The following is a 13,105-nucleotide window of genomic DNA, read 5'->3' as shown; positions in this document are numbered from 1 at the left end:
AATGTTAACCTATGAAGGGAGCAGGCCTCACAGTAGTGTAAAAACTAATTTAGGAGTTTTAGACTACCAGGACATGTAAACTACACAGGTACATGTCCTGCCTTTTACCCACGCAGCACCATGCTCTAGGCGTTACCTAGGGCACACATTAGAGGTGACTTATATGTAGAAAAAGGGGAGTTTTAGGCTTGGCAAGTACTTTTAAATGCCAAGTCGAGGTGACAGGGAAACTGCACACACAGGCCTTGCAATGGCTGGCTTGAGACAAGGTAAAGGGGCTACTGAAGTGGGTGGCACAACCAGTGCTGCAGCCCCACCAGTAGCGTTCAATCTATAGGCCCTGGGCACATATGGTGCACTCTAATAGGGACTTACAAGTAAATCAAATAGTCCAATTTGGTGTTGTTGGACTTTTGGCCATACGCATGGTCATCCCTAGTCTTTTTGCCTCCTTCCTCCTGGTTTTTCTGACCTCTCGCTGTTGGCTCTAGGACTCTGAGCACTTTATCACTGCTGACCAGTGCTAAAGTGCAGGTGCTCTCCCATCTAAAGTTGGTATGATTGGCTTATACCTAATTGGCATATTTAATTTACCTATAAGTCCCTTGTACAGTGGTATCTCTATACCCAGGGCCTGTAAATTAAATACTACTAGTGGGCCTGCAGCGCTGCTTGCGCCACCCACTGAAGTAGACTTTCAAACCTGTCTCAGGCCTGCTAGCGCAGGGCCTGTGTGCGCAGTTTTCTGCCACAGGGACCTGGCATCTAAATTTACTTGCCAGGCCCAGAACTCCCCTTTTACTACATGTAAGTCACCCCTAAAGTACGCCCTAGCTAGCCCTATGGGCAGGGTGCCATGTATGTAGAAAGGCAGGACATGTGCCCTATTGCATGGCCTGTCCTGGTAGTGACAAACCGCCTAACTTGGTGTTTAACTGCTGTGAGTACTGCCTTCTCATAGGATTGCATTAGAAATGCCCTGCCTTATGTGTAAGGGGTATTGTCTGATTTATGAGGGGTAGCGTAGGCGTGTTTGGTATGGTTGTGATGGGGATAATAAATACTGCTTACTGGTGTGGGTGTATTTTTTATTACTATCACAGAAATGCCACTTCTAGAAAGTGCGCATTTATCTGTGCTTATGATTCTGGTGTTTTGCAGCTTGACTCCAATCCACGTCTGGTCAGAGTGACAGTTGGGGCTTTGTGCATACTTCTCAGACAGCCTGTACACAGGGAGGGTGGAGGTGTCACTGAGGTGCATCTACATACTGAATAGTCTTCCTGGGCTGAGAGAAGGGAGAGGCGGGGCACACCTACATTTGTAAAGGCTGTGCCCTGGCCTCACACAATAGGGTCGTTAACCCCCCACTGATGTTTGGAGCCTGTGCTGAAAGGAGAGAGGGGGCACTCCCAGAACCAGTTGTAACTGGCTGGAACCTCCTCTCCCTATCATTGTAAAACACTGTAAAACAGGACTATAAGTACAGGGGAATTTTCCCCACAATTTGAACATTCTTGAAACTGGACACAGAACGCTGATGAATGGACTCACCAGGAAACCGCCATGGACTGCTGCTGCTGTGCTGACCTGTGACCTGCCTGGTCACTAGGAGGAACTGCCACCATCTGCACCCCTTGTGCTGGCCTGTAGCTGGACCCACCAGCTTTGTGCTTTTTTCTGGTTTGGTTGTTCCCAGGGGCAGGGTGCTGTGGCCCCTGACCCCTGCAACGCTCGTTTAAACCTTTGCCCAGAATGCTTTGAAGGAGAACAAGGCATTCTTTCGGTTGCTGGGCTGTTGGTGCACTATAGCGCTTGGAAAGCGCTTTTCTTTTCCTAAAAGAAATCACCGCCGCAGCCCGGGCTCTAAACTGTGCCCTAGCGCTGCTGCAGCGCTTCTCTGCTGAAGCAAAATCACCGCCACAGCCCGGGACGAGCATGCACCCGAGCGCGAGGTTCGCGCTGTCTGTAGTGCCCCTGGGGCACTACTAGAAACAAAGGAAGGAGCTAGCCCGCTCCTAGCGTGCTCCCGGGGGACGCGTGCTTTCCAGAGCGCCCCCGGGGCACCAACAGGCCCCACCTTGGGCCGCAACGTCATCTGGACGGAGAGGGAGAGGAGGACGCCTCTCCCTCTCGTGCAGGAGTCCCGGAGGACTCTCCTGCTATTCAGGGCCGGGCGGCAGCCTCACCGGAGGCTCGCCCTGGCCCCCAGCTCTCTTGTTGGCCCCCTCGCGGGCCAGGAGTCTTTTATCTAGGGGTCCCCCAGTGGCAGGGCCACGGAGGTCCCGGGAGACCCCAGGAGTTAGCGGGTCCCCGGAGGGGCCCGCGTTTCACCTAGGAGGGGGTGCGAGGCGCCCCCCTCCCCCTCTAAAGGTTTCCCAGGCCTGGGCCCCCCTCAAAAGGGCCGGTGGAGGCCTAGGGGGGCCCCCAGTGTTCACGGTCCCTAGAAGGGCTCATTCTTGACATAGAGGAGGTGTGTGCCGCCCTCCCCTGTCCCCAGGAGATCAGGGAGGCCCCCGTTTAGCGCAGAAGAGCGCCGGGGCCCCATTATTCGTTTTAGGCACTGGGAGTGCCTCTTCGTCAAGTCAGGTACCTGTAAAAGGGCCAATATACCCATAATGGAAGTTCTTGCTACAGACTTTATTAATTATGATGTATTGCCTACCTGTATTTTGATGCTTTTACATATGTGTGCACATGTTCCTTTTATGGGCATGACTTGCTAATATGTTTGCTTAACTTGCCATAGATTTTCTAATGTTCCTACTATGGGCGTTGTATGATATTCTTGTGACAAGTGTGCTAATGTGATAACGTGTTTCCTGACTACTGCTTATGTTGCAGAATACTGAGTAACCTGTGTGTTATGTGTGACTACTGCTAGTTTGCAGAGTAACTAATGTGTAATGTTCTGACAACTGCTAAGGTAGCAGGATAGTACTGTTATGTGATGTTGGTCTAATAATTACGTTGTGTACAATACAGTATATTTTCATATAATCTGGTGTTGTGTTTCCTGTGTGGTGGGGATATTGCGTTGCATGTATGTGTGTGTTGTGCAAACGCTTTACGCATTGCTCTCCGGGTTAAGCCTGACTGCTCGTGCCAAGCTACCAAGGGGGTGAGCAGGGGTTATCTTGGACGTGTAACTCCCTTGCCCTGACTAGAGTGGGTAAGTTCTGCCTGGCTGAGGTGCATACCCTAGCCAACCAGAAACCCCATTTCTAACAGGTGTGATCCAATGTTACCATGTTTAAAGGGAGAGAGCATATGCACTTTAGCACTGGTTAGCAGTGGTAAAGTGCGCAGAGTCTAGAAACCAGCAAAAACAGTATCCAAAAAGTGGAGGGAGGCAGGCAAAAAGCTAGGGGTGGCCACCCTAAGGCTGTCAGGTCTAACAAAAAAAAAAAAAAAATATATATATATATATATATATATATATATATATATATATATATATATATATATATATATATAATTAATTGTCTTATTGTTGTTTCCAAGGTCGAGGCTGCTGTTTAGGGTTTGAAAATAAACCTGAAAATTGCTTTATAGTTACCTAATGGCTTCAGGAAGGTCTTAGATCGTTCTATGAAAACGAGCCAAGTGTTTAAAGTCCTTTTTAAAATTTGTTGGTGTGGTCCTATGTTAAATTTAAGGATCTGCAGGTGCAGTGAGCATGGTGCCCACATAGCAAAGCTACAGTGCCTTCAGAAGGCCCACCATGGTGTAAGGAAGCTTTTTTGATGGCACAAAGTGCTCAGCCAGGCAGACGGGCTGTTGTCCACCAGAGCAGCAGAATACATCCTTCTGATGCCTTGGTGAAGTACAACCGGACATGGGCTAAAGAAGCTCTGGAGTTTTATGGGCTAAAAAGCTCCTGAAAATTGCAAATGTATCTACGGGCAAATGACAGGGCAGTATTCCCCTGTCTCTCTCTCTTCCATCACCTGTTGTCATGGCAGCAGCTATTGCTCCTCCTGTAATCTATGCGTACCCCTTGGGATGCTGGGGCATCCCATAGTATGTGACCATGTTTGGCGCTACAAGCAGGGGCTGGGTGTTAGTAACTGAATAACTGAAGCTCTGCCTTCAGCCAATCAGAACCTGAGTCTTTAAATTTGACATTGCATTGCTGTTTCCGAAGTATAATGTAAATGTACATCGAGCAGAAAAAAACATTGGACTGCAATTTCATAATTTTTTCAAAAACATCTGTAGAAAAAAGTAATCAAATCAGTATAAGGCATTAAAGTAGCTATGAATATTCTATCTGCCATGTCTTATGATCTTTCATTCTTTAGTTTTATTAATAAGTAGAGAAATTAATTATGTAGATTGATTTGGAAGGCAAACTTGATGACCTCCCCCCCCCCCCCCGTAAATTTGTACCACGTCCATCACGCAGTACTGCATTTGTCAAAAAATAATTAGTTGTCCAAACATTCTTTTTGGTGCAGATTGAAAACTGCTATTAGGGGCAAAGGTATAGTCGTTCAAAAATGACTTCTACCACTGAAGTGGCATGTTTATGCGTTCATATACATATGTTTGACCACTTGTGTACAGAACATCATTGTAGAGCATTAAGCATTCCTTTCAGTGTGAAACCTAGCCTCAATCTTATTTCCATGCCTCCAGCAAATTAGTCTGTAAGCACATTAGAAATATAAAAATGTATCTTTTTTTTTGTTCTATGTATCTGAATGTTGAGATAATTACACAAACCTAACTATCAAAGTATATTTCAAGGCCATCCATTGCCAGAATTTATTTTGGTGAATAGTTCTAATTTAATTAAAACGATAATAGATTTGCCACATTGTTGATGCTTCTTACTGACACTGTATTGGCTTTCCTTGTTTCATCACAGGAGGATATTGATGAAGAAATCGAGGCTGAGTACAACATCCTTAAATCTCTATCCGATCATCCAAATGTAGTCAAGTTTTTTGGGATGTATTTCAAAAAGGATATCAAGGCTGGGGACCAACTTTGGCTCGTCCTTGAGGTGGGTAATTTTGTATAACTAAGATAATTAATGATTGATAGAACATCGGCATGTTCTTCTGAGTTGGCGGGCAATAATTGATGATAAAAATAATCGAAGAGCTGGGAATGTTTTTGAATAACATTTGGAAAACGGGTACATTTTTCTATCTGAAAATTCCTGTATATATTTTCTAACTAGAACTTTGTTAATTGTAATGTATATTATCACATTGTTTAAACAAGTAGCTTTGATAATATTGTTCTCGGGCAGTAATAATCATATTAAGCTGCAGCTGGCTAGAGTAAATAGGGAGGCAGGGCAGGGATATTAGAGGTTTTTTTACACGATATTTCATATATATTGCGCAAAACTGCGGAAAGTTGCTTGTGTGTGTTCAGAATGAAAACTGAATGCGAGCGCTCACCTCGCCTTCAAAGTCACATGAGACCCAGACAAGAGATTGGTTCAAGGAGAACATTTCTCCCGGTTCAAGGAGAACATTTCTCCCGACCTGAGTTTACGGTTGCTGCAGCAGAAAAGTATACAAAATTTCATGCCGGTGAAAGGTTCCAGAATTCCACGAAAATTGTTTAACACGAAATTTATAAATAACGCGATATGTTTCAAGCCAATGTTTCCAAGGGTCACGGAAATGCATTATATACCTAAAAATAGACTGGGCTTTGCTTTTGTTTGACAGATAGGATTGGAAGAACAGGCCGCACGTTATGAAAAGACAAGAGGTGCATACCCAACATATTTGCTCAGTGCAGGCAGCATTAGAAGAGTATTACAATGGAGATAAGCTAACATCACAATGAGAAATTAATAAAATTAAATTCTATTATATTTTATCATTCTACTAATTTACATTGCATTTAATTTGAACAGATATTCATAATTTCCTTAAACTCTTTCTTGTTGTTTCTGAACCCGCCATAGTAACTTTGTACCCATATGTAAGTCGACATGCTTTTAGCTTGGTTTAGTTTTGGTATTTGTGAAGCATCACTGGGGTATCTTGGCGCTAAAAAACCTAGAACCAACTCGACATCGCCAAGTTAACGGGCTACATAAAGCAGCTGTAAAGCCGGAGAACATCGAGAGGATGGGAAAAAAACAAGTCTTCAACATTTTCTGAATTTCAGCAGGTCAGATCCTTGAGGAGTCAAGTGACATGGAACTGCACTTGTGGCTGCTGGGGAAGAAAAGGACCTGCCATCCATTGTCTTTGAAAAAAAACTTAGTCGCCAAAGAAACTTGTTTTTAGACTTTAAAGTGCAGCAGGGAGAGTACCACCACCAAGTTTGGGGTGATTTTCTGTTTTGCCTTAAACATATTGAACTTACATTTAATATTACTAGGTTTTAGTTTTTTAGTCACCGTTTATTTTTTGATTTGATATTAGTTAATTTGTTTCTTATGCGTTATTACTATTATTTGAATTGGTGTGATTGGTTTACCCCTGCTGCACTTAAATCTCTGCTTCCATCTGGTTTGCTTCAAGAACGTGTCGTTTGATTACCATCACATATGTGCTCTCCTCTTCCTCGCCTGGGCTGACTTCCTCCTTCCTCAATGATTGCTTGTGCATCCCAAAGGACTACATGGCATCTTCAGCCAGGTTAGGAAGTGATATTCGTCTGGTGTGCAGCACTTTCTCCAGACAATGTTGACCAATATATCTACTTGCCCGGGGCATTGCATCTCTGCTGTGCGAGTCATGTAGAGGTGAAAAGAAGATAAAGTGAAATTCCTTGCTCCATCACATGCTTGTTTGTTAGGGGGAGATCGCTGTCTTGTGGGGCAGAAACCGCCCTATGCTCCAGTCACGTAAAGCAACCCCCTCAGGCCTCCTTCATTATTATCTTAATTTGTCTGTGGGGAATGATACTGTTATCCGTTTTTTTAGGGAATATGGGGAATATTCCACAAGCTGTACTTCTGAACAGAAGGGTACTCGTATACTATTGCTGCTGGAATTTCTGAGACATTTTGTCCGAATTGTTGCCTGTGGTTACTGGGGCAAGGTACATTGAAGAACACATCAACGCAATTACATTTTACCCGAATGAGTCATTCAGTGCTGGATCAGTGCTTCTGTATTGCAAATTAGCGAGAATGAAGTAGGTCAGCCAGAGTGAAGATCGATCGCATAGATGCCTCTGGCTTACCAAACAGGACAACCCCCAACTTTTTTTGGCTCGACTTAGACTAAAGGCACAACTTTGTGGGATAGCCTACATTGCAGTGCAGATGTGGAGCCAGATTGTGGGTGTGCTCACAGGGCATCGAAATATAAAGAGGTTGCTCTAGCCACGTTTGAGACAATAGTCCACTAGTGGCGGAATAGGAGCTATGCCTGACGGACCAATGCATCCATCAAGGAATTCGAAACCAGTAGACAGGCGAAACCCAGTAAATGAGGGCTCATGGCTTCACTATGCAGATATCTATCGTCTGTCGAGGATTTGAATGCTTACGCCTTCTAGATGCCCTTAGCTTCATTGCCTGTCTTGGTAGCAAACTAGGAGGTCTACTAGGAAGATGCAGAAAGTATGCACAGAGGACTACGATATGACAAAGTACTAGTGAGCCCTCACTAGTCAGTCTTCAGTACCTGCCCAGCAGCTCAATCAAGGCAAAGAAATGACCTTCAACTCACTAGATTCTGATTCCCGGGTGGGAATGTTGATCCAGAAAACCCTCAGTCTGTTGTACTCACTTCCATTACATATTCAAGAAAATAGATATTGTGAGAAATGGCTTTTTGAGGCTGAAGTAATTCTAACAGACAAATGGCAATGGCAGTCAACAACACCTAGACACAAACCCATTAGTAACATCGATCTAAACGGACCCTCCGGTATTTCACGATTCGCAAAATAATCGCAAAATCAGCTAAGCCCAGTGGCCGCAACATTTACAATTTTGGCTGCAAAAAAAATCCCAAACAAACAAGAAAAGGTCTCCGGGCAGATGCCGCGTGCAATAAAAAAGGTCTCCCAGCAGATGCCGTGCACAGGCAGCCCTACCGGGATCCTGGCAGTCCATTCAGAGAGACCCCATGCAACCACCGCCACTCAGACACACTACGGTGAGTGCAGTGTGATGTGTGATGCAAACAGGCCCCTAAAATTGGAATTGGCGCAGATTAAGGGTAGACTTGCCAGTGAGAGAAAAGAGTGGAACGTAAACTAGGCGCACTAAGCATGGTGGGCGCTGCCGAAGCAAGTTCAGTTTTCCACGGTTCTAAAGCCTGCAGTGAGGTTAAGGGGTGTTTTTCCTTTCTGGGGCAGGGAGCTTCTGTCATGGCGAATTTCATCACTTTTTGTGTAAATCACTGCTAGTTTTTCCCTCTGAGTAGGCCTAGGAAGGAGCTGTGCCCTTCAGGTGTGACACGAATTTTGGCATTTTACTGGGACAGACCCCATTTTTACGATTTTGTTTTGTGCTTTCAGCCTCCTTCCAGTCAGTGACAGAAATGAGTGTGAAACCAATGCTGGATCCCAGAAACCTAAACATTTCTGACAAGTAGATAACATTCTGAATTCAGCAATAGGTAATTTGTGTAGATCCTTCAAGGGTTTCCTACAGAAAATAACAACTGAAATAAAAAAAATATTGAAATCGAGGTGAAAAAAATAGCAATTTTTCTCTACGTTTTTACTCTGTAACTTTTTTTCCTGCGATGTCAGATTTTTTAAAGCAATATATCATTACGCCTGCTGGACTCTTCTGGTTGCAGGGATATAAAGGACTTGTAGGTTCATCAAGAACCCTAGGTACCCAGAGCCAATAAATGAGCTGCACCTTGCAGTGGGTTTTCATTCTATACTGGTATACAGTAATTCATTTGCTGAAATATAAAGAGTGAAAAATAGGTAACAAGAAAACCTTTGTACTTCCAAAATGGGCACAGGATAAGGTGTTGAGGAGCAGTGGTTATTTGCACATCTCTGAATTCCGGGGTGCCCATACTAGCATGTGAATTACAGGGCATTTCTCAAATGGACGTCTTTTTTACACGCTGTCTTATATTTGGAAGGAACAAATGAAGAGAAAGACAAGGGGCAATAACACTTGTTTTGCTCTTCTATGTTCCCCCAAGTCTCCCATTAAAAATGGTACATCACTTATGTGGGTAGGCCTAGAGCCTGCAACAGGAAATGCCCCAAAACACAAAGTGGACACATCGCATTTTCTCAAAGAAAACAGAGGTGTTTTTTGCAAAGTTCCTACCTGTGGATTTTGGCCTCTAGCTCAGTCGGCACCTAGGGAAACCTACCAAACCTGTGCATTTTTGAAAACTACAGACCTAGGGGAATTCAAGATGGGGTGACCTGTGGGGCTCTCACCAGGTTCTGTTACCCAGAATCCTTTGCAAACCTCAAAATTTGGCTAAAAACAACACTTTTTGCTCATATGTCGGTGACAGAAAGTTCCAGAATTTGAGAGGAGCCACAAATTTCCTTCCACCCAGCGTTCCCCCAGGTCTCCCGGTAAAAATTATATCTCACTTGTGTGGGTAGGCCTAGCCCCTGTGACAGGAAATGCCCCAAAACACAATGTGGACACATCACAGTTTCTCAAAGAAAACAGAGGTGTTTTTTGCAAAGTGCCTACCTGTGGATTTTGGCCTTTAGCTCAGTCGGCACCTAGGCAAACCTACCAAACCTGTGCATTTGTGAAAACTAGAGACCTAGGGGAATTCAAGATGGGGTGACCTGTGGGGCTCTCACCAGGTTCTGTTACTCAGAATCCATTGCAAACCTCAAAATTTGGCTAATAAAACACGTTTTCCTCACATTTCGATGACAGAAAGTTTTGGAATCTGAGAGGAGCCACAAATTTTCTTCCACCAAGCATTCCCCCAAGTCTCCAAATAAAAATGGCACCTCACTTGTGTGGGTAGACCTTGTGCTCGCAACAGGAAATGCCCCAAAACACTATCTGGACACATCAAAATTATTAAATACAATACTACCTGTTTTTGCGTGGGCGCACCTGCGTTTTTGGTCCTGGGCTCAGCAACCATCTAGGGAAACATACCAAACCCAGACATTTCTGAAAACTAGACACCTGAGGGAGTCCAGGGAGGTGTGACTTGCGTGGACCCCCCAATGTTTTCTTACCCAGAATCCTCAGCAAACCTCAAATTTAGCTAAAAAGAAATCACATTTTCCCCACATTTCTGTGTGGGATCCCCGCACGGGAACAAATTACCTACCACCCAACGTTCCCCCTCAGTCTCCCGTTAAAAATGATACCTCACTTGTGTAGGTGGGCCAAGTGCTTGTAACAGGGAAGAGCCAAAAACATGTTGAAATTAAGGGGGAACCAAAGTGGTCCAAAAGGGCAGTTTATAAAAAAAAAAAACATTTTTAGGCTTACAAGTGCAGCAGCATTTTTATCAGTATAGATGAGACAATACTGGGTGGTAGGAATTTTGTGGATTCCTGCAGATTCCGGAGTTTCCATCACAAAAATGGGGAAAAAATGTGTGATTTCCAGCAAAGTTGGAGGTTTGCAGGGCATTGTAAGTAAGAAAATGGTGCGGGCTGCATGTGAAGCACACCACCTTGGACGCACCCAGATATTTAGTTTTCAGATGTGTCTAGGTCTTGTGGATTTTTCTACATGGCAGCATCCCAAAGTCCAAAAAATGCAACTCTCACCATTCCAAGTGGGACAATTTTGAGAGTTAGCCAAGCTCTCATGGCCCAAATAGAAAACCAAAACCCCAAATAATCAAATGTCCACTTGCTTGCCATAGGATAAGATGTTTTAGTATGCTGGGGGGAGCTGAAAGACTGTTACCCCCTTCAGTTGGGGTGGGGGCATAACCATGCCCATACTGGTTGGTAGCCACCACCACACTATTTTTTTTTTTTTTTAATTCCCTGGCATTTAGTGGACTTTCCACCCCCCCGGGGTGAGGATCGGGGGTAATTGCCCCATCTGCCACTGGTGGGCATAACAACTTGGCCCCATTTATTTGGGGTGGGGGTATGGCCATACCCCCACCCTCTTATTATGAAAACAAATTCTACCCTGGCCTCTGGTGGGCTTTCTGCCCCCCTTGGGGGCAGATGGGCCTTCCAAAAATAGGCCGATCTGCCCCCCAGGGGGCTATATATAGCCAACAGTAATGTGCCCCCATGGGGAGTGATCCTTGTTCAAGGGGCTGCCCCCCCAAACAAACCACACACATACACACACACCAATCCCTGGTGCCTTAGTGGTTTCTGCCCCCGGGTGCAGATCGGCCTCATAGAAATAGGCCGATCTGCCCCCAAGGGGAGCACAAACGGCCTAAAATAAATTTGCCCCCCAGGGGGAGCAACTCTTGCCTAAGGGGTCGCTCCCCTTGCATGAATTTGGTGCACAAAAAAAATCCCTGGTGCCCAGTGGTTTCTGCCCCCCTTGGGGAAATATCGGCCTAATAAAAATAAGCCGATCTGCCGCCAGGGGGGCAGAAATGGCCTAAGGATAATTTTGCCCCCAGGGGAGCGACCCTTGCCTAAGTGGTCACTCTCCACACATAAAAAATAAAACAAAACAATAAAAAATCCCTGGTGCCTAGAGGTTTCTGCCCCCCGGGGGCAGAACAGCCTAATTACAATCAGCCGATCTGCCCCCAAGAGGGGCAGAAATGGCCTAAAAGAAATTTGCCCCCCAGGGGAGCGACTCTTGCATAATGGGTCACTCCCCTCATGTGAAACTGACAAAAAAAAATCCCTGGTGTCTAGTGGTTTCTGCCCCCTTGGGAGCAGATTGGCCTAATAAAAATAGGCCGATCTGCCCCCAAGAGGGGCAGAAACGGCCTAGAATTAATTTTGCCTTCAGAGGAGCGACCCTTGCCTAAGGAGTCGCTCCCCACATACAAACAAAAGAAAAATTCCTTGTCTCTGGAGGTTTCTCCCCCCTCTGGGGGCAGATCGGCCTAATTATAATAGGCCGATCTACCCCGGGGGGGGCATAAATAGCCTAAAAATAAATTCCCCCCCGGGGAGCGGCCCTTGACCAAGACTCCATTCCTGTTTTGAGACAGGAATGGAGAGGAAAGGCCTTTCCTCTCCTTTTATGCCTCTCTGCTCACTCCACGTGATCGGAGGAGAAATGCTTTTGCATGAGTTGAGCTTCCAGCGCGGAGGGGAAGGCCTCTGATGAGGTCAGCGCGCAAGAGCACTCTGATGTCATCAGAGGCCACAGGGGTGGGGGTGGAAGGGGAGGCGATTCCCTGCCCCCCTCCACCCCCCCCGGGACCATAGCAGGACGAGCTGGTCTCGTCCTCGGCACCTCGCAACCATTGCCGAGGACGAGACCAGCTCATCCTTGGCACCCCAGGGTTTAAAATGCTATCAGTGAAACACTTTGTAATTTTGTCCATCTGCATCTGAATTCTGCTTTTGTTGATACCTTTCCTTGTAATCTGCCTTGTCTCAATACATTTGTGATTAATGAATGTTTGCATACAAGGTAAATTAATATCTTCTAATAACCCGCTTTTGTAATCTAGATTTCTCACTTCATAACGCTTAACTAAAGCACAAAGCACAACACAAAATGAACTGGACAGGATGGGCTACTTGCATGTGCCATGGGGATAGTGCCTATGTCTCAATGAAGTATTCTTTCTGGCTAGAATGTACCTGCAATGCGTGAGTATGGCAGAGAAGCTTGCCTGGCTATCTGTCCTGTACCTATTCTGTGTTTGCAAACAAAGCCCTCACTGTTGCTGCCAGTACAGTAACTGTTCTGGGTATAGGAAAAGGTGACACATGTGCTACTTTGTTTTCATTTGAACCACAATGTTAAGTGCTATTGACTTGAGTTAATAGGGGGCATCAATTTGTCTTCCTCACAGGACATTGTTGATCCGAAGACCAACCCTGATGGGGCAAGTGGCATAGCCAGTGTGTCATCAACCCTACTACCAGGACCACAATCTATTTCTTAGTGCAAAATATGTTCTTGCATCCAAAATGAAGGCGAGGATGCAATATGTGTTAGAAATAACACAAAATTACAGACTAGCATTTCATGTAATAGCTGATAATTTTGCATATCGTTTTGGGCCTTTTACATAATTTCCTTTGTGTAAATTAG

The 13,105-nt window shown here is 45.2% G+C and overlaps 1 protein-coding gene across 1 annotated transcript in view; it reads left to right on the top strand.

Annotated features, from left to right (window-relative positions):
- MYO3A (myosin IIIA) overlaps positions 1–13,105 on the top strand; it is a 1,274,985-nt gene that overhangs the window by 16,759 nt on the left and 1,245,121 nt on the right. Inside the window, exon 2 of the mRNA XM_069211361.1 lies at positions 4,874–5,011. Coding sequence (XP_069067462.1) covers positions 4,874–5,011 — 138 coding nt within the window. The remainder of the gene's footprint in view (positions 1–4,873; positions 5,012–13,105) is intronic.

Source organism: Pleurodeles waltl, chromosome 10, assembly GCF_031143425.1.
Source record: "Pleurodeles waltl isolate 20211129_DDA chromosome 10, aPleWal1.hap1.20221129, whole genome shotgun sequence".
In the NCBI taxonomy this organism is placed as follows: Eukaryota; Metazoa; Chordata; class Amphibia; order Caudata; family Salamandridae; genus Pleurodeles; species Pleurodeles waltl.
Note: the sequence above shows the minus strand (reverse complement) of the source record. Positions and strands in the feature narration are given on the sequence as shown.